Source organism: Nannospalax galili, unplaced genomic scaffold, assembly GCF_000622305.1.
Source record: "Nannospalax galili isolate Female #2095 unplaced genomic scaffold, S.galili_v1.0 scaffold716, whole genome shotgun sequence".
Taxonomy (NCBI): Eukaryota; Metazoa; Chordata; class Mammalia; order Rodentia; family Spalacidae; genus Nannospalax; species Nannospalax galili.
Genome location: NW_008339517.1, coordinates 4,095,406 through 4,115,095, shown reverse-complemented (window position 1 = coordinate 4,115,095; position 19,690 = coordinate 4,095,406). Strand labels below are relative to the sequence as shown.

General features: G+C 39.0%; 1 protein-coding gene across 7 annotated transcripts in view; it reads left to right on the top strand.

Moving 5' to 3' along the window:
- The window catches only part of Cdh8 (cadherin 8), a 380,999-nt gene that overhangs the window by 15,535 nt on the left and 345,774 nt on the right, over nucleotides 1-19,690 (top strand). For all 7 annotated transcript variants that reach the window (XM_008834248.3, XM_029564091.1, XM_017798462.1 and 4 more), the window contains exon 2: nucleotides 320-769. In XM_008834248.3, the coding sequence (XP_008832470.1) occupies nucleotides 518-769 (252 nt within the window). In that variant the 5' untranslated portion in view covers nucleotides 320-517. The remainder of the gene's footprint in view (nucleotides 1-319; nucleotides 770-19,690) is intronic.

Below are 19,690 nucleotides of genomic sequence, written 5' to 3'. Positions count from 1 at the left end.
TAGCCACATTTTAGCACTGAACAGTGAAAGGTGTGTGTGTGTGTGTGTGTGTGTGTGTGTGTGTGTGTGTGGTATGTATGTGGTATGTATGTTCTCTCTCTCAAAAGTGGCAAATATTATGCATAAAATCATACTATGGTCTTTTTCACAATATTAATTCTTCCAATCCAAGAGCATGGGAGGTCCTTCCATCTTCTGATGTCTTCCTCAATCTCTTTCTTTAAGGATTTAAAATTTTCATTGTAGAGCTCTTTAATGTCTTTGGTCAAGTTTATTCCGAGATTTTTTTTTTTTTTTTTTTTTTTTTCTGTTTTTGCAGGAAATTTCAATGAAAAGGAAAGTCCAGGATCGTGGTCTTAGAAAAGCTGCTTAAACATGTCTGTTTCCCGTTGCTCTGAACACGTGGCCGAGCTGTAAATAAACGCTCTGCACTGCATGATGAATTGGATGGCTGCAGACCCCAGGCAAAAAAAATAATTGTCTCATTTTCGCGGTGATTTGCTTAACTGGTGGGACCATGCCGGAACGGCTAGCGGAGATGTTCGTGAACCGCTGGACTCCATTAATAATATTATGGATTACCATCCCCACTTACGTTTACATGGCTCCGATGAATCAGCCGCACGTTTTCACCAGTGGATCCTCTTTGGAACTAAACAGGCTGAGTGAAGAGCGGCGGATTTTGAATCGCTCCAAAAGAGGCTGGGTTTGGAATCAAATGTTTGTCCTGGAAGAATTTTCTGGACCTGAACCCATTCTCGTTGGCCGGGTAAGCTTCGTTTTTAAGCTCGCAATTTCAGGGTCTGTTCCTGGTCTTTAAATGTGTAATTTCAGTCTCCTGACAGTTTGTTGTCACACTTAACTGTAAATCCTTTAGACCAGATGGTTAGTGAGTTAACCTGTTGGTTTCTTTGGGAATATGAAAAATCCTTTAGGAACTTTCTCCCCCTCCGCCTTCACCCGTTACAGAGACAACAGGACACTTGTCTGATGTCACAAGAGCACTTGCCTTCCACATTCATTTATTGTCAAAGCTTTGCTCTAGATTCTAATACTTGGACTAGTACTTAGAAGATACATGCATTTTTTGCTCAGTTCAAATTCCTACAGCTTCAACTGTTAAAATATATTATTTTGTTTCCTTTTATTTTAAGGTCAGGAATCTCTAACTGCAGATAGATTTTAACTTTGTTTCACAGATGGCTATTTCAGTCTTTAGGAAGAGCAAAGTCTGTTTTTCTTAATGTGGATGCGCTATAGGGCTTTGTACTATAGTTTGATATACTTCACAGGAAATTAGTTCATTCACTGCCAGGTCGACTCAAATGTACAGAATGAAAATTTAAGATCAGTAGAATCTACATGTGTTCAACTGTGTGTGTTAGACTGAATTTATATTTATTATGTTATTGTTACAAGTTACTCATATAGACATGGGCTCCCTGCTTTCCAGAACTGAACTTTGGGACATCAAAGTCTGTACATGTTTATTCCTCAGAATTGTTCATAAGTTTCTGATCATTTTTGAGGTACATTATTCTCAGAATTAGAATTATAATGACTAGCTAAGGATGTAGTACAATTGGCAAAGTGCCTGCCTAGCATGCAAGAAACCTTGGGTTCGATCCCCAGCACTACATAAACAGGTGTGGTGGTGCATGCCTATTGATCATTCAGAAGGTGGACAGGAGAAACAGGAATTCCAGGCCATTCTCTTCTACTTGAGATGCCTGAGAACCCACCTCAAAAAGAAAAAAAAAAAGTTTCAATAATGAACCCAGCAAAGCCTGATAAACAAGATCCTGAAATGAGCCATGCTACTGTTATTCATTAACAAGTACAGTAACTTAAAAGTAAAATAGGAGGGGAATTAAATACTGATCTTCTAGGCATAATTCCTTGTCCCTCCCAAGGTATTTCTGATTTCATTACTCTTCTGTCCTGTTGTGTGGCAGAAAAACTTGATCCTCCCCAAGGGTCATTTTTTTTTTCTCATTTCATATGATTAAAATGTTGATCTGTAGATGAAGACAGAGGTTGTGTGCAGATACCAGGAATCAGTACATTGATCTTTATGGCACCCTTCCTAGGTACCATACCTGACACTCCATTTAGGCACATGGGCATAGCCCAACAAAATGGTGATCTTGCCTTCAAAGAATTCACATTCTGGACAATATTGAGTGCTTATTATTTATTAACTACTATCAAAAAAGTACTTTGTTGACGTAAACCTACTTGAACTTAAGTGAAAACCGTTATGTATGTATATGATTATATGTATATAAATGATTGTGTACATATACATGTATGTGCATAAATTTATAATATACAAATGCCTATATATGTGATGAAACAGTATAATTCATAATTTCTTTTTCATAAAGCCAGAATAAAAAAATCTGTGAAAGAATTTTTGTATGCTTAATAGAAACTCAGATAGAGAAGTGACTTGTGACTATTTATAGTCAGAATGTATCCCATTACTGTGACTGTTCATGTATTTCACTGCAGAAATGTTAATGTAGTTGATTACAGGGTGCTGCCTCAGACCTTGTTGAGGATATTACTTACTGTATAGATTATGTATTTTAATATGGGAGAAGTTCTGAATTTGGAAACCCATCTAGCCCCACTGGCTTCGATTAGCTTTATCATTTCTGTAGATGCAAAAACTGAAACTGAGTTAAATTAATAAACTGTCCAATGATCACAGAGCTAGCAAATGCTTTACCTAGGCTTAAATCCTGTTCGAGATTCCCAAGACCATAATTTCTACCATCATACTACATTGCACATTAGTAGCTAGGTACCTGGAGTTTATAATTTGCACTTGGGTTATTGAGCTTAGGATGCAAAACCCGTATATTCCTCCTTCTCGATATTCAAATATCCTTTAAGCAGCTCCAAGGCAAGTCATTTTCATCCCATATGAAATTTTGGCGATACATGCATATATAGTTTAACGGATGGATGCTTCCTTCCTGCTTCTCTTAGTTACCTCGTTATGCAGGTGTTTCACCCTGGACGTGTTCTGCATAATGTAAATAATTGAATATGTTGACCCAGAAGAGCATTCCATTTTTAATCTGAATAGAAAAAGTAATTAAAGCAAAGTTTGTTTTGGATTCAGAATATGATGGCTGATTCCACCTCTTTCCTAAAAGTAATAGCAACAGAAGCAAACAGCGAGGCATGCAGCATCCCCTTGGGACTTAGGAATGCTTGAGACATTCCAGCTTCTCTGAATGCTAGAAATCCAGGTGAAGCCAGGACTTTGAAATGACCAGAATGCGCATAGTGTCAGCAACAGACACTGCATATGAGTTAGCTCTTGTTCCTGCTCAATATATTGTGACTGATTCTCAAACAATGGTAAATCACAATTAACTTTATTTTTGAGGCACTTTTCTGCAAATATTTTCAATCACATTTATTTCCCCTTAAAGAGAATTGCTTTGGAAGTAGGACAGCCTTAATTTTGATGCTCTTGGACTTTTGTAAAACTAAAAATACATTTTGGGTGACTGTTTCAGATTATGAGTCACAGATGATGATCTGCATCAGGGTGCTACCTGGTGTTTTACGATGTTTTATCTTTATGTACACTCTTCCACATCTGACTCTTTAAACCACTTCATTTCAGAGCTTCTTCTCAGGAACCAGCTGAGAAGCATTAGTTGCTTATGAACATATCTGCTCTTTAAAAGGCCCTCTTGCAAGCCACCATGGTGAGGACTACAGGCCTAGTGGATTGAGTTCAAGCTCAAGGGCAGAGCTAGCTTTGAGTGATTGACTCTTTAGAACTGTGCATACATCTTTCTATTATCCAGGCTCTGTTTTTACATGTTACTGACAGCTGGATGTAGAGAAAGATGGACTCTCTGGTGCTTTGAATACTGACTTTGCTATTTGTTGGATGCTAAGCCTAGGAAAGTTACTAAAGCTTTTCAAGGATTATGCAAATAAGAGTATTTAAGAGTGAACAAAATGGTAGATGCATAGTGTTTGGCATATAGCAATTGTAGTTTTAATCCTTATTCTTAATTGTGTGTGTTGTGCATGGTTGCAGTAGGAATGTTGGAAAAAAATGCTGATAATTACCTCTCTGAGTGAGTACAACACTGTGGGAGCTAAAAGAAGGCCCTTTCAGTGGTTCAGGTTCATTAGGAACAGAATGGAGGAGACGGAACAGGGTGCCTGGTTCTCAGCCTGGTGTTGCAGTATACAGCAGGAATGGACTTTTTAAAGTTAGGTAATAGGTATCTGACTCTTTGACATTGTGACACCACATTGCCATCTTCAGAGTCCATAAATGAGAACTCCACATTGAGTTACAAAAATAAGTCACAAAAATATTTCATAATATTTTAAGTAAGTTTGCAATTTTGTGTTGTGTAACATTCATAGCTATCCTTGGGCACCTGTGTCCCATGGGTTGCAGAGTTGGCTATACCTAAGGTGAAGTCATGGGACTAGAAAGAGATGGCTGAGAATTTCCTTGGTCATAAGCAACAATTTCCTCTTGCCTCAGTGTGAAGTGGAAAGCCATTCTTAGAGCATACATCCCTGTCCATTCTGGCAGAAATGTGCTTGCTTTTCCTCCAATATTTCCTGCCCTTGGTCTTTGGTATATATTTTTTTCTCCTTCATAAATGATCATCACCTAATATTATGTTTTCGACTTGCCATCTGTTAGATGTAAGTTTCTCAAAGAAAAAGTTTCTTTGTGTCCATTTTCTATAATAAAAAAAATTCCCAGAACCTGGACCAGTGCCTACACTCAATAAAAACTTTGCATGAATGCATTAGTGGCAGCTCACCTAAATAATGAAGGAGCTGGAGATGTCCTATAAATTTAGTTAGATTTAATACAAATGGCATTTTCAATAAAGAAGTCAATAAAATGCTTTCATATTCTCTCATATCTCTAGATCAGATGGGGAGTTAAGGAACTGTATCTAGGTTTGATTTTTAAAGTCTTTTTAAGGTTCTGAAGATCTGTCTTTCACAGAAGTTGCAGGATCACCACTGTGGAGACCAGGGTGCTTACCAGTGAAAAGTGAAACACATTTCAGACTTTTGACTCTACTTTTAGCACACACTAGACTAGAAAATTGTGTCTTTGAATTTCTAATAGGAAAATACCATCCAGGCAGACTCTACTCCCCTCTCCAGTTCTCTATGTAGCAAGGTTTCACGGAGCCAGTTCATGAGCACGTAAATACTGAGTGTTCCATGTCAGAAAATCCACAGTGCTTTTTGATAAATCTTGCAACCGAGACAAAAAAAGTTGTCTCTGTGGTCCAATGTGCATACACACTTTCTAGCAGACAGCTTGGCGTTGTCATGAAAGCCTTCTACAGTAAGAAAAGCAATGAATAGGGACATCCCATAGCTATTTATTGAACATCTAATATCCACTATGTCAGCTAAATAGTCCATTGCCAATGGACTCTCAGCATTGAGCAAACACATACCTATGTCCTCTGTCATGGAACTAATGGGGTTCCAGGAGGAGACAGATTACAACAAATAGCTCTTAAAATGTCATGTTACACTTTGAAGTGAAGGAACATCGTTGTGTTGAAGCACGGAGGATGCTCTTACGCTTTAAAAAATATTTTATTGGCTGGGCGTGGTGACACATGCCTGTAGTCCTAGCACTTGGAAGGCAGAGGCAGGTGGATCTCTGTGAGCTCAAGGCCAGCCTGGTCTACATAGTGAGTTCCAGGAGAGCTGGGGCTACAGGGAGACCTTGCTTCAAAAAGACAAAAAAAAAATTATTTATTTATTTTTTTTTTATTTTATGTGATTGAATGCTTTGCCTGCATATATGTAAATATACCATATGCCTGTAATGCCCACAGAGACCAGAAATGGGTGTTGGATCCCTTGAAACTGGAGTTACTGACAGTTGTTAGCCACCATATGGATATTGGGAATCAAACCTGGGTCCTGTGGAAGAACAGCAAGTGTTCTTAACCACTGAGCCATCTCACCAGCCCTGAGGATGCTCTTATTCTATAGACACATGGGATGCTCCCTAAGGAAATAACTGTGAGCTGAGACACCTTAATCAGGTGGAATAGGATGCAGGATGAAGAGAAAGTATTTGTGATACAGCATGGTTGCGCAAAGTTATTTACAGAGTAGAGAGAAGGTCAAGGTGAATGCCTTCACTCAGGATGCCGTAACACATTAATATACGTAGATGGTTTATGAACAACAGAGATTTATTTCCCATAGTGCTGGAGACTGAAAGCCTGAGATCACGATGCCAACAAAGTTGGGTTCTAATAACGGCTGTCTCTAAGATACAGACTCCTATGTTCATGGTACACTTGACAGGCCAAAATAGGACAAGAGAGTTCTGAGGTGACTTTTAAAAAAGGTTGGTAATCCCATTCATCATTCCTCAGGACTCTATACTCATGACTCAGCTACTTCCCAATGGCCTTGCTTTGTTACTGCAAAGTAATATTTCTTCCTTTCTTTCACTCCTCCCCTCCCCCTCCCTTATTTATCTATTTGTTTTTTATTTATTTATTTATTTATTATCTTTTGTTTATTTTAAGACAGTCTCATACTGTAGTTCAGGCTGATTGGTACTCACTATGTAACTTAGGTTTTGAATTCAGCGGTTTCCTTATTTCAACTGCCTGAGCACTGGTATTAGATGTGTGAGTTACTGCACCCCCTAAAATGTTTGAGTTCTTTGAGGGGGCATGTACTTTCAGTTCATTGCTCTACAAAGGAGAGACTTAGGACAGGGCTCTTTATATCAAGGTGGAGAGTCAGACAAGAATCTCTGGGAAATCAAGCAGCTTTCCAGTTCTGCCCCACACTCACACATCTGCTCAGCCACAGTCACCTCACTCATAATTACATGGTAGAAGAGGATATCGCATGCTTCAGACCCAAGTACTTATGGGAGAGGAGAATACAATGTTTGTTGGTTTTCAACTTGTGTTGCTTCAGCTCCTGTTCTAAGGAGCCTGTGATTCTGAGTTTTTCATTTTGTTTTATTTTGGAGAGAAAAAAAAAAGTGGCTTGTTGTCCAGGTGGTCAGAGTTATTCTATCCTGAATCCTGTCTGTTACATAAACTCCTCCACTTTCTCTCCTATTTCCCTCCTACCTGTGCTTCTCAGTCGTTCCTTTTTTGGATGTAACTCGCTCACTGGTGATGCCGCGTCTATTTATAATCCTCTTCCTCCAAGGTACTGACTCATTTTCTCTCTTTAAATTTGACCTTCTAACCTTCCCTCTTCCCTGTAACTTGGCAGTCATTCTGGTGGTACTTAGTAAGAAGGACACAGGATGCCAAATAATTACACTATATAACAGTTTACGGTGTCAGCGGCTGGTAAGAAAATTGCACTTGACATGCCATTATTTTTGCTAGCCTTTTGCATGTTAAGAACACTGGGCAATGCAGCCACAGCCAAATTGTATCTTTGGCCTTGTGAGAACAAGTCACTGTCAGTTCCGTGAAGCTTCTGCCTCCTCAGATAGAGCTGTGTGCACCAATAATTTGGCAAAATACAAGTCAGCATTGTGTATCACAGTCTGGTCAAACAACAAATGCTCGATGTCCTGAGTTGCAAATAACAGGCAGGTTCAGACAGTTGGAAATCTTTGATGCTAAAGTACCTATAGAGCATGCTATCACCCATCAACATCCACAGAGGACTTAAACACAAACACATGTGCTCACACATACATAGATACACTTGCATAGCTACATGCTTGCACACAAGCACACTGATGCATATGCACATGTGCATGAGTGAAATCCAAAGTTGTCTTCTAGTCCTTATTCTGGAAACCTAACACCCTCACCCCATCTGTTGCATTACCAAGAAGAAACAGGGTGATATAAAATTTAATATTTTTCAGAGCATTATCCAGGTTTGCAGTTTTTTCCTATAAGTATGAGTATTATATTGCCTAAATACTTGGGCACTTCTGTATTGTTTATATTTGTGTGGCAAATGGGTATTGGGAATCAAACCTGGGCTTTCTGTTTTCTGCCTTTCGTTGTGCTTGTGCAGAATTTTTTTGCCTCTATCAGTGTGATCTTTGTCCTTTCAGGTATATACAAAAGATGTGCATATAGATTCTTCTTTAAGTTGAATAATTTTGAGAAGCTTGATAGAAGACAGGGAAACATTAACTGCATTTCCCCACACATTTTTAAAATTGTACATTGAGCTGGGTGTGGTGGCGCATGCCTTTAATTCCAGGACTCTGGAGACAGAGGCATTTCTCTGAGCTCAAGACCAGCCTGGTCTACATAGTGAGTTCCAGGTGAGCTGGGGCTATAGGGAGATCCTGTCTCAAAAAGACCAAAAAATAAATAAATAAAAAATAAAAATTGTACATTGTATTTATAGAAATACTCCAAATGAACTGTAACAGGAAATAGGAGAGTGATACATGTGTAAAATCCTAATACTAAAATCAAAGCAAGTAAATTACTTCTCACATCCTCACAAAAAGTAACTAGGTAAACCAGAGAGGATAATTCATGTTTATCTCTCTAGATACAATGAGAAATAAACTCAATCAGATTTCTTAGAAAGAGATTCTCACAGTTGTCAGCTCTTTGAGAGCCACTTTGTTGATTTAGATTTTTTTCTAATTGAAACAAAAGGATACCAATCATATACTTATAGGAGAAAGAACTGGCCTAAAGAATCTTATTTTATGAATAAGGAGCAAAAGGTCATCAAATGTAATAAATAACTGATTCATATTGTTGTATCATGGTGGAAGTAAACTTCATAAAGATGCATTGGGAAAACTTAAGTACTAAGTAGAAAGTGTATTTACTTGACAGGTGGCATGAAACTATTGAAAATTCAAGATGGCTAACTTTAAAACGTTGTAGCATTATCACAATTATCAGAAATGAGGAATGAAATGAGCATAGATTATTACAAAATGTACGTGTCATACAAAATGCCTGACATGCCTACTAATGTTAAGATATATGTATGCACATGAAAAATTTATTCATTCAAATATGGAATACATATGTGTCTAACACCAACGTGATAAACTGGTATCACCACCCAGCTAACCCACTCAATACGTTTCATTCTTCTGCTGTGATCTTCTGTAATTACCCCTGATGAAGACCTACCTTGCCAGTGCTCTTAATCTTTTGCAGTAATTAAAGGAGAATGCTATTCAAATCTGGAACCACTATTCACTGTTTTTTTAAATAAATATTTCTCTAATTGAAAACAATATAAAATCTTAAAAACTCCAAGTATGCAATTACATGTAATGAATAAATGGCATCCAAGTAGTCAACCTTTAAACAAAATGAGAAATTAATTCCTGACATTGATTCAGATTCATCACTATACCTCTAGGCAGCCAAGAAGGATTTGCAAGGAAATACACTGATATAATCAATCTTTTTTCCGGTGGGTATGGCTAGGTTGTAAGTTTATTTATAAAATAAATTTCTGCATTTTATTTTCATAGTATGTTTTTAAATTATAAACCTTAAGATTACTGAAAATATATGATAATATTATTCAGCTCAATTTTTAAAAACTCAAATGCCATCTACTAAAAATAAATATTTGGAAATTTTATTTCAGTGAAATTTATTTTAGAAATAAAATCTTAAACGAAAACTACACGTGTTTTAAACACTTGACTAGTGAATCTCATCAATTAATCAATTACATTGTTAAACATATTTAATCATTTTATGCAACGAGGAAGAAGGAACATCCAATCTTGCCGCACTGTGGAATACATGTTAAATGACTTCCATTACCTTGAACAGACCAACTATATTAAGCAGAGATTTTTTTTTAAAAAGGCTTTATATACAGTCTCTAAGTGGGAAATTACCTTATAAGTCTTCAGGCAGTACAGTCAGTTTACATGTTATTCCTAACCTCAAAGAAAACAATAAAAATTACCTTGAGAAGATTGTTATAGAATTAGGCTGTTCAAAAAAGGAAAGTGTGCTAGAGTATTTGCAACATCTTATTTTACCTGCCTATGCATGTTTCTTACATGGTTGTATTTTGCATATTGTACAGTAAATTTAATTTTCACGTATCATTTCCATTGTATTCAATTTAAATTCCATCCTTTACCTCCATCATAGTTTAGTTTTCTATCTCCCTGTCTCTGTCTCTTTAAAATTTAAAAGATTTTATTTTTAATGATGTATGTGTCTGAATGTCTGTGTGTGGGTACATGCATGTGAATCCAGGTGCCCACAGAAATCAGAGGCACTGGATTCTTCTGGAGCTGGAGTTACAGGACTGTTCAGAGTCTCATGACATGCATGCTGGCAACCAAACCTGGGTCCTCTGAAGGAGCTGAAAGTTCTCTTAACCCTGAGCCATTTCTCCAGCCTGTAAATATTTTGAAACAAAGGCAAGCTTGCCAACATTCAAAGATGTGGATGTTCAGGTGTGCGATGTCCTCTGATGAGAACTGGCTCTCTCTCCTCAGGTCTCAAAATATTTAAGAATCCTTTTACATGCTATAACTTGGAGGAAAACCATGATAGACTATGTTCTTAGTGCTCTGCACGAGGTCTGTAGACAACCAGCAGTGGACATGCCTGGGAGCCACTCATAGCTGCCAAGCCTCTTTTAGGACTTACATGTCCTGACTTACTGACTCAGACTTGCATTTTAACCATATCTCCAGGTAATTCTTGTGCACATCGAAGTATTATGATTATCACTTTCATCATATTACATTATTAAGTATTTAAATACATTTAGCTACAAATAACTTATTAATATATTTGAATATCGAAACCAAGTAAAATATATAGTTCTCAGTAAATGGATCAATATTCAATCAGCCCCAGAATAGCCTGAACCATTATTTTAGTATCATTTTATGCATTAATTAATTTATTCATTTACTTTTGCTCTTGCTGTCCAGGCTGAGTCTTATCACTCAACTAATGAAAGAAAATGGTCATTGGACTGGTGTTTCAAAAAAACTCAGGAGACAGCTGAAGAACACAGGGCTACTTATCACAATTGAATCAATGTGGTTGGTGCTGGCCACTGTAGGCTATACTATCAGCTGACTTGTAGGACTCCTTCCTTTGACACTGGGCTTGCAGGAGCTGGATAAGGAAAGAACTAGTATTCTGCATCTACCTCAGCTCTGTAGTTGGTGCTGCTTGATCCTGGTCAGAGCCTTGGATGTCTTCGTTTTCTATCTGTATTTACCACAGTACTGCAGATGTGCTCTGAAATCGACAAAGTATCAAATGTCACTGGGCTTCAGTGGAGACAACAGCAGAATCCAAATGAGTCTGCTCAGAAGGCCTGGGAATACTGGGAAACAGCAGGGAATAAAACACTGGATGCATATTTCTATTGCTCTCTAATCCTGAAGAAAAATGCCCAGCTGTGTTGCACAGATGGTTTTTGCTGTGAATATTATGGTGAAGACTATGAATGCCATGGCATTATCCAGGGACATTAAGTGAAGAAGCAAAAGCAGTTTTTTAAGTACCAACACAACCAAGTAGTTGCTACTGAGGGCTTAACTCTATGGCATTTTATAGAGCTCCCTGGTCAAATATCACAGCAAAATCATGATAAAGGTACCATTACCCATTACCATGTCAGGAGTTGCTGAAGGGAAGCATTCTATACACTGGAAGGCACAAGTTAGACAAACAGCGAGTGAGTGATAAAACAGGAGCCAAATTGGGGCAGGGCATTATAAAATTTGTGCTTGTAACCATGGTAACTTTATGTCCTTGAATTCTAAATGGTAGGTTCTTAATGTTCTAGGGTGAAACTCCAATTTACAGATGACTAAAGTGAGACCCACAGTTAATACTAAGGTGTGATCTTGTGATAGAATGTAAAATGGTTAATAAGAGATCACCACACATTAGTGATGTTTATCTAGTTACAAAGCTTCTACACATATTTCTTTGCATCTGTATATGCTTTTTCAGTAAGAGATAGAGTATGTGTATATCCTTTGAGTGAGAAATTTGTGCTTTTGGTTAACTAATTTATTTACTGGGTGATGTCACTGCTACAAGCTGGGCCCAGGAATGACTGGTCTTATGTTCACAGTGGTTTGTGGTCAGTTTTCTATTTGTAGGAGGAATAGCCCAATATCTGTAGTAAGTCAGACATGACAGAACATACCTAAAATCCCAGGACTAGGGAAGCTTAGGCAAAAGTTTGAGTTTAAGACCAGTCAGGGCTACATAGGGAGTTCCTTGTTTCAAAATCAAAACAAAACCCCCAAACCCATATATAGGGGCTAGGTGGATGGCTTAATGAATAAAGTGCTTGTCACACAAGTGTTGAGAACTTGAGTTTGGGTCCCCAGAGACCAGCCAGATATAGTGGTGGTGCAAGGCTAATCTCAGCACTCCTTTGGGGAGATGTAAGACAGACAAAGGAAAATCTGTTGAACCTCACAGGCCAGCTACCTTGATAATGATAGCGGCAAACAATAAAAAACCTTGTTTCAAGCAAGGTGGGAAGGAGGACAAGAACCCGAGATTGCCCTCTGACCTCAGCAGGTGAGCTGTAGCATGCACATAACTGCTCTCATACATGAACGCATGCACACACACACCCCACACATGATTCTAAAGGACCACATGTATACACATGTCACCAATGATTATAATCTACATGGAATCTGAATTCATTAATCTGTTTCACACTTGTATGAAATAGGTACAGATAATCACTGATGATGTGGAGAAAAGATTAGCAGGAAAACATTTTCCTTGCAATTTCAGATATCTTTCTAGTTCCTTTAAATATGTTTATATATGGTTATTGCTCCTCATTGTACAGAGAGAAAAGTTAAGACTTTGTACTGCAGCTGCTCTCTGTCATTTCAGTGACGAGAGTGAAATGGTTTGCCTGAGCCTGGTGCAGTTCTTAGCTACTCCATAGCTGAGGCATTAAGTCAGTTCACTGAAATCTTTGGCCAGAAGTGCGCAATTTTCTGGGTTTCTCTTAAAGTGGGAATTGCCAGAACAGCAGAAAGTAAAGTCGAATGGTTGAGAGGAATGAAAAATAAAACCCTATACACACAGACAGGAACTAAAAGAAGACAAAATGCTTGAACCCTCCAGTTGGCTGAACTAATTGTGTTAATGCTGAATAATTCAGTAACAATTCCCAGTGTGTTGGAAGTTGAGCTGGTGGACAGTTATTGCTGAGAATCAAAGGTGGGAAGCGCAATTCGCTTAGCTCTCTGCTGTGACTTCCTGTGGCCCTTTGCACTTGTGTGCATCATTTTGAATGTGTGTGCTTTTGTGTCATCATTTCTGTTTCTGGTCGTACTTCTCAGCCCTTATTGTGGGGACATTTTCTGGGTGTCCTGGTAATGTCCTTTACTGCTGGAGTACCCTGGATCCACTGGGAATAAACCACTTGTATCTTTATGAAATACTCTGAGAAAAAGTAATATGATGAAAGAGCAAAAATGGCTATTAAAAATTACCAAATCCAATAACTCCTTGAAGCAAGTCAGATGCCTAGCCACCCAAAGGCTTTATTTAGAATGAGACAGCATTATTTATAGTGAAGTTTTTCTGCACCTTAACTTTTTATGTGCTTGTGTGAGCCTAAATATATAAGTGAATTTATCACAGCAGTTTGCTTTTTGTCTTACTTGTGTATGTGTGTATGCATGTGTGTGTATGCACGTGTGTCCAGTTATTCTTTTCTTGCAGAGCACAGTACCGTGGTAGAACACATCCTTTGCATGAGGATCTCAAACCAGCCTTGTGAGGCTGTTTTCAGAAATCACTAGATGTTTACAACGGCTGGTTTTATTGACCAAAGCTGCTGTTTCCCATGCCATCTCTTGGCTTTCCCTGTCTTTAGATGCTTAGAGCAAAAGTGTGAGGCTATTTTTCTTCTTTTCTTTCTTTTTCTTCCTCATCTTCTGCCTCTTCCCCTTTCTGTTCTTTCTCTTCTCTTCTTCTTCTTCTTCTTCTTCTTCTTCTTCTTCTTCTTCTCCTTCTCCTTCTCCTTCTTCTTCTTTTACAATCAAGCCCAGACTCCTTTTAAAATTTTTTATTGATTATTTTTATTTTATGTGTATGAGTGTATTGCCTACACGAATGTGCACCCAAGTATTTCTATGGTTGCAGAGGTCAGAAGAAGACATCAGATTCCCTTGGAACTAGAGTTATGGATGGCTGTTAGCCACCATGTGGATGCTGGGACTCAAACCCAGGTCATCTACAAGAGAAGCCAGTGCTCTTAATTGCTGAACAATTTATCCAGCCCAAGCAAAGTCCAAATTTTGTATCTCAATTAGACTATCCAGAATGCATTTAGACATTCCCATCTTTTCTTCTATTCCATGTACTGGGAGAAAGAATCAACAGGAAAAGGCTGAACAGCCAAACGGTAAACACAGAGACATATGTGCTGCAACATCCTCCATGACCACATTCAAGCAAAGAAAATGAAGGGTGAGATAGAATCACAGAGACACAAATCATAGAACCGTGCATCAAATAGAATCTAGAGTGAGATAGAATTTTAGAAATGCAGAGGGAAATTCACATTGTGAATGATATTCAGGCATGTCCAACCTGTGGCCCACAGGCCACATGCATCTCACGATATGAAGGTGGTCCAGCACATTTGTAGATGACAGCATGATCCAAAATCAAAAGATCAAACAGTCTGACACATAAAAAACAGAAAACAGCCAGAAAGTGAGAAATTTCCAAATGAATGCACAACTTAAGAAAGCAAGAAGATGAACAACATGTAGAAAATGGGACATGACGAAGGCCAAAACTGAGGAGAGTTAGTGGGAGTGTGGAGAAAGGGTGAGGTTGAAGGGATGGAGAAGAGGATGAGGCAGAGAGGGGACAGAGCTAGAGGAAGAAGGCAAAGGAAAGGCATACGGATTGGATTGTGGTTGACTGATTCTCACCAGACAGGTGGTGCTCTGGTTTAGCCCAGATGGGTTTAGATGGTCTAATGTGCACCTCGCAGGTCTTTTTGATCATACAGGTCTTTTTTCTTGTTTAAGCAAAGTGCATTTTCATTTTGACACATGCAAGAAGTCAGAATAATTTCAGTAAACCAATCAACATAATGTCCTATTTTGCTTTTCTTTGCTGTGATAGAACACTGAGCAAAACCAACTTGGGAAGCAAAGGGTTTATTTGAGCTCACAGGTTTTAGTCCATCATGAACTGAAGATGAGAAAAAGGAGGACTGCTGCTGACTGGCTTGCTGCCTCTGGCTTGTTTGGCTACATTTCTTATACAGCCCAGGCCCACCTGCCCAGGGATGGTGCTACCCACAGTAGGCTGGCTCTCCTACATCCATTAGTAATCAGGAAAATGCTCTGAAGACAGGCCCACAGGCCCACCCATGGAAGGATTCCTCAACTGAGGTTTCCTCTTGTCAGGTGTGTTAAGGTGACAGCTAAGATTAGCTATCACAAGTCCACCCCTTGTCAACTTGACACACAAATGAATAACCATTTTTTGTCCTTAAGATCTCATAATTATCACAGTAAGAATGTCCAACTTTAAAAAGTTCCACAAACATTAAAAGTTCAAGATTTTAAAAGTTCAGGGTCACTTTAAAAAATCCCCAAATCTCTTAACTTGGACTCATAAAATCCCCAATAAGGTACATACTTTCTTATTCTATACGGGAATAACCAGGGCCAAAGCAAAACCAAAAATCAACAGTGTAAAATGCTCGATGTCTGATATGTGTGACTTGTTCATGATCTTCTAGGGTCCAAGAGCTTGGCCAGTTCCACTTCTCTAGCTCTGCCATCCACCATACACAGCTTGTCTCTCGTAGGCTCGGGATGGCACCACACCACACGTAAGAGTCCTTGGTGATCATTCCATGGTCCTGGCATCTTCAGCCACTGGAGGTGCACTTCCACCACTGGTCTCCCTTGGCCTTTTCAGGGACTCCAGCACTGCCACATTGTGCCAAGCCTCAGTTTCTCTCTATGAGAAGGTCCTTAATCCTGGGCTTTCCACTGCACCGTCACCAGTGACCTCTCCTGGCCTTTCATAGTGTCAAGTCTCAGCTGTTCTCCATGACCCCTCACACCTTCAAAACTAGTACCACATAGGATACTTTTACACATTGAAAAGTTCAACTTACAGGTTGATATGTAACTTGACCTCTATGGACCAGAGCTTGTATGTGCTGACCCTAGGGAATTACTTCAACTCAGCAAAAATGGTCTCTTTTTAATCACAGCTGATCTCTTAGCTTCAGCTAACCAGTGTTTTTGTCCCCGTAAAGCAAATGTTTCACATCCAGTGATTCTTAATTCAAAATGTCACATGAATGGTCATAATAGAATCTTGAAGGGGTCTCAATCTTTGCTCTGAAACTTCGCAAGCCAGGCCTCTGTTGTCTGCATTGCTCGAAGGACTCTTCTTTCAAGCTCTCATGGAGTAGCCCACTAAGCTCTTAGCATCCAATGGTTTTGCTAGACCAGAGCTCTAAATACCTCCAAAATCTTCCCATGAAATATGGTGAGGTCTATCACAGCAGTACCCCACATTCCTGGTACCCATTTCTGTTCTAGTTTGTTTTTTCTTGCTGTGATAAACATCATGACCAAAACAATTTAGGGATGAAATGTTTTTGTCTATTAGGATACAGTCCATCACTGAAGGAAGCCTAGGCAGGATTGTGGAGGCAGGGAGTGTAGCAGAGACAAAGGAGGAGTGATATTCACTGCCTTGTTCCCTGGGTTGCTTGGCTATCTTCCTTAAAGGGCCCAGGCCCACCTACTCAGGGATGGTACCCTGACACTGGGCTGGACTCTCTTACATCAATTGGCAATAAGGAATATACTCTGCTCATATGCCCACTGGGCAACCTGTTGGAGGAAATTCCTAAACTGATGTCTCTTCTTCTCAGGTGTATCAAGTTGACCACCAAGATTGAACCTCACAAATAATGGCTAAACTTTTAGAGACACAATTTTAGCTTTCAATCTTTAATATTTTCTGGCAATTGATGATGAACAACATTGTGATAATTTTGCTCCAAATTAGACCAGTAGAATAATAACTTAATACCCAGCCTTTAAAATTATCATATACAATAGTTCATATTTTAGACTCTGATGCTTGGTTACAGGAGAAATAGGGACGTAGAAATAATATTACAGTTTAAGTCCTTGGATAGTGTCTTCTAAAATTGCTCATATTATAAATGTTTATTTGGGATATTGGACGAAAACATACCATTGATTTCGATTATGTTTTGTCATAGAAGCAACTTAATTCAGGTAACTAATTTCAAATTTTAAAATGGCTTTAAAGGAAGCTGAGGCCATTTTTCTACTTGTACAACTTTACAAATATTTGAGTACATATGTATTTAATCATCTAATGAACAACAAACAAGGTAAAAATTTTGCCCTGTACAATGGAACCAGGAATCTAACCCTTTCCAAAGAGCTAGTTTCTTCCAGGATTTGAAATCTTTATTAGGCCTCATTTAAATCCCTATGAGGTAGGTCTGTTATCATCACCCTCTCTAACGTAAACAGGTTCAGAGAGCTTGAGTGACCGGATCAGGGCGCTGGGTAAGGTAGAAGTGGATGAAGTGTCGGAATCGGCTCTTTATAACCAAGCTCTCCTCTGCCGTTCTGTACCACACTCTCCCTCACCGTATTCCGTTCTCCTTTATGTTTATTCCCACGTGGAAAACTTCTTATTTTTATCCAGCAGTATTTGCTCTTCCAAAATGTTTTTGGCTTTCCCAACAACCTAACAGACCAAATGGGAAACTGAGACAGTATCAGTCTCACACGGAAATTGGGCCTCCCTCACCCTGTCAGATGCTTCCTCCCATGACCATTCTGTCTACATGCATCGTTTATGAATTCCTGAGCATCATAGGAGGCATTTCTCCCTGTGGTTGTTCCTTTCCATTAGGAAATGTGTTGAGATACTTAATGCCAGCCCCTCACTCCTAAATCTTGCAGCCTGCTTATGCTGAGAGGTAAGAAAGCATCGAATCCCATCACACTTTAAGCTCCGCATCCCATCACATGGTTTATGTGGTCTCTTAAATCCAGGAACCGTGCAGCTTCCCTGTTTACCTTGCCAAATAGAGACTGCAAGCTTGGATTAATAATAGACATCTTCCTTGGGGACATTATTAAAGGAGGTTTTCAAAAGCTTGTGCTGCCTTGTGACCTCTTAGCTTCCCATTATCCAATATTATGTTCCTTAATATAACTTATCACTCTACATTCTGGGCATTGCATAATGTAGGCCAGGAAAACATGAATGCAAAAATGTCGGAGGGAGACTTCATTTGCTAATATTTGGAGAAGATTTTTGCAGTTACGTTTTTGTTTAGGAATATTCACTAGCCTTGGCTTATTGTGGGCCAGAGACAACTGCCCACGGAGAGTAGTTCGGCATGGTTTCCCACTATGAGCTGGAAGAGAAACTGTCACATTTATAAAGGAAATCAACATGCCAGGAACCATTTCTTGAGATGTGATAGAAGTAAAAGGCTATCTATGAATGCTCTTCTCCCAGGAGACAATGTTTGAGGTAGCCAGAAAGGATGCCTAGGCTGGATTGGAGACTTCCAAGGTCTTTGTAAATGCAAAAATCCCCCCTTTCTACTGCTCTGTAAGCTGCACAAGATTCCGGCTTTCTCTTTTATATTTTATAAAAGTATCAGCGCAGGAAAACTTTTGTAGCCCAACCAGTTTCATTCTCTCTCCCCTAAAATCACTAAGGCATGGGGGCTGAGCAACTGAAAGTCGTTGTGAACTGTTTTTCTCTTAACTGAATAGTACTTTCCACTTTATAATTTACTATTTAATATATATCGTTTCATCTAAGCCAAAGGTTTTGTGGCATTGGCTTAAGTTTGAAGCACATGCACAAAATTATGAGATGGTGTTTCACATAAGTTTCAGAAACCATTAGCAAGTTTTCAACACAACTTTATTTTTGTTGTTGATATAATCTCAGTGGCTTGCTTATTTTTTCCCCATCTTTAACTTCAGAAAGGAACAGCTTTTACAGAACACCGATTCCTAGAATATTTCCATTTACTTCTACTGGTCTAGAACACTTGATGTTCCTTTTGCCTGGAGAAGTGTGATAGCTGGGGGAATTGTGGTATAGGGATCCTGTTACATGTGTGAAGCTGTCACAACAGCCACATACTATAGTTTGTAACCTGTATATCCTTTAGCCTTGTTAACCCTCTATTTCCTCATCCAGAAAAGTTAGCTGATGAGATTTTTCCTTAAGTAGTAGGCATGATACATTATACAAATTTCAGTGGAGACTAAGTAGAATGATGGTTGTCACTATTCTAAGCAGGATTTGTAATTGCCATCACCTTGACGTGTCTTAAGTCCTTCATTCCGTGACCCAGTGTTACTTATCTGTGAAATGACATGAGTGATTCCAACTCTCTTTTGAGTTCTCTGGAAATCCTGCATTCTGTTCCCCTGTAGTTCTGAGTCATTGAGCCTGGGAAAAGAATGCATCTGACTGAGTAGACTGAGCGTACTTTAGCAGTGCTGGGCTTTCTGAAAGCCTTGGTGGGTGTATATACTTGGTACGTACTCTCAGTGCTTACGGAGAAGGTAAAATTTTGTGGACAATCACATTCCACATAGATAAGTGAACACTGCTTATGT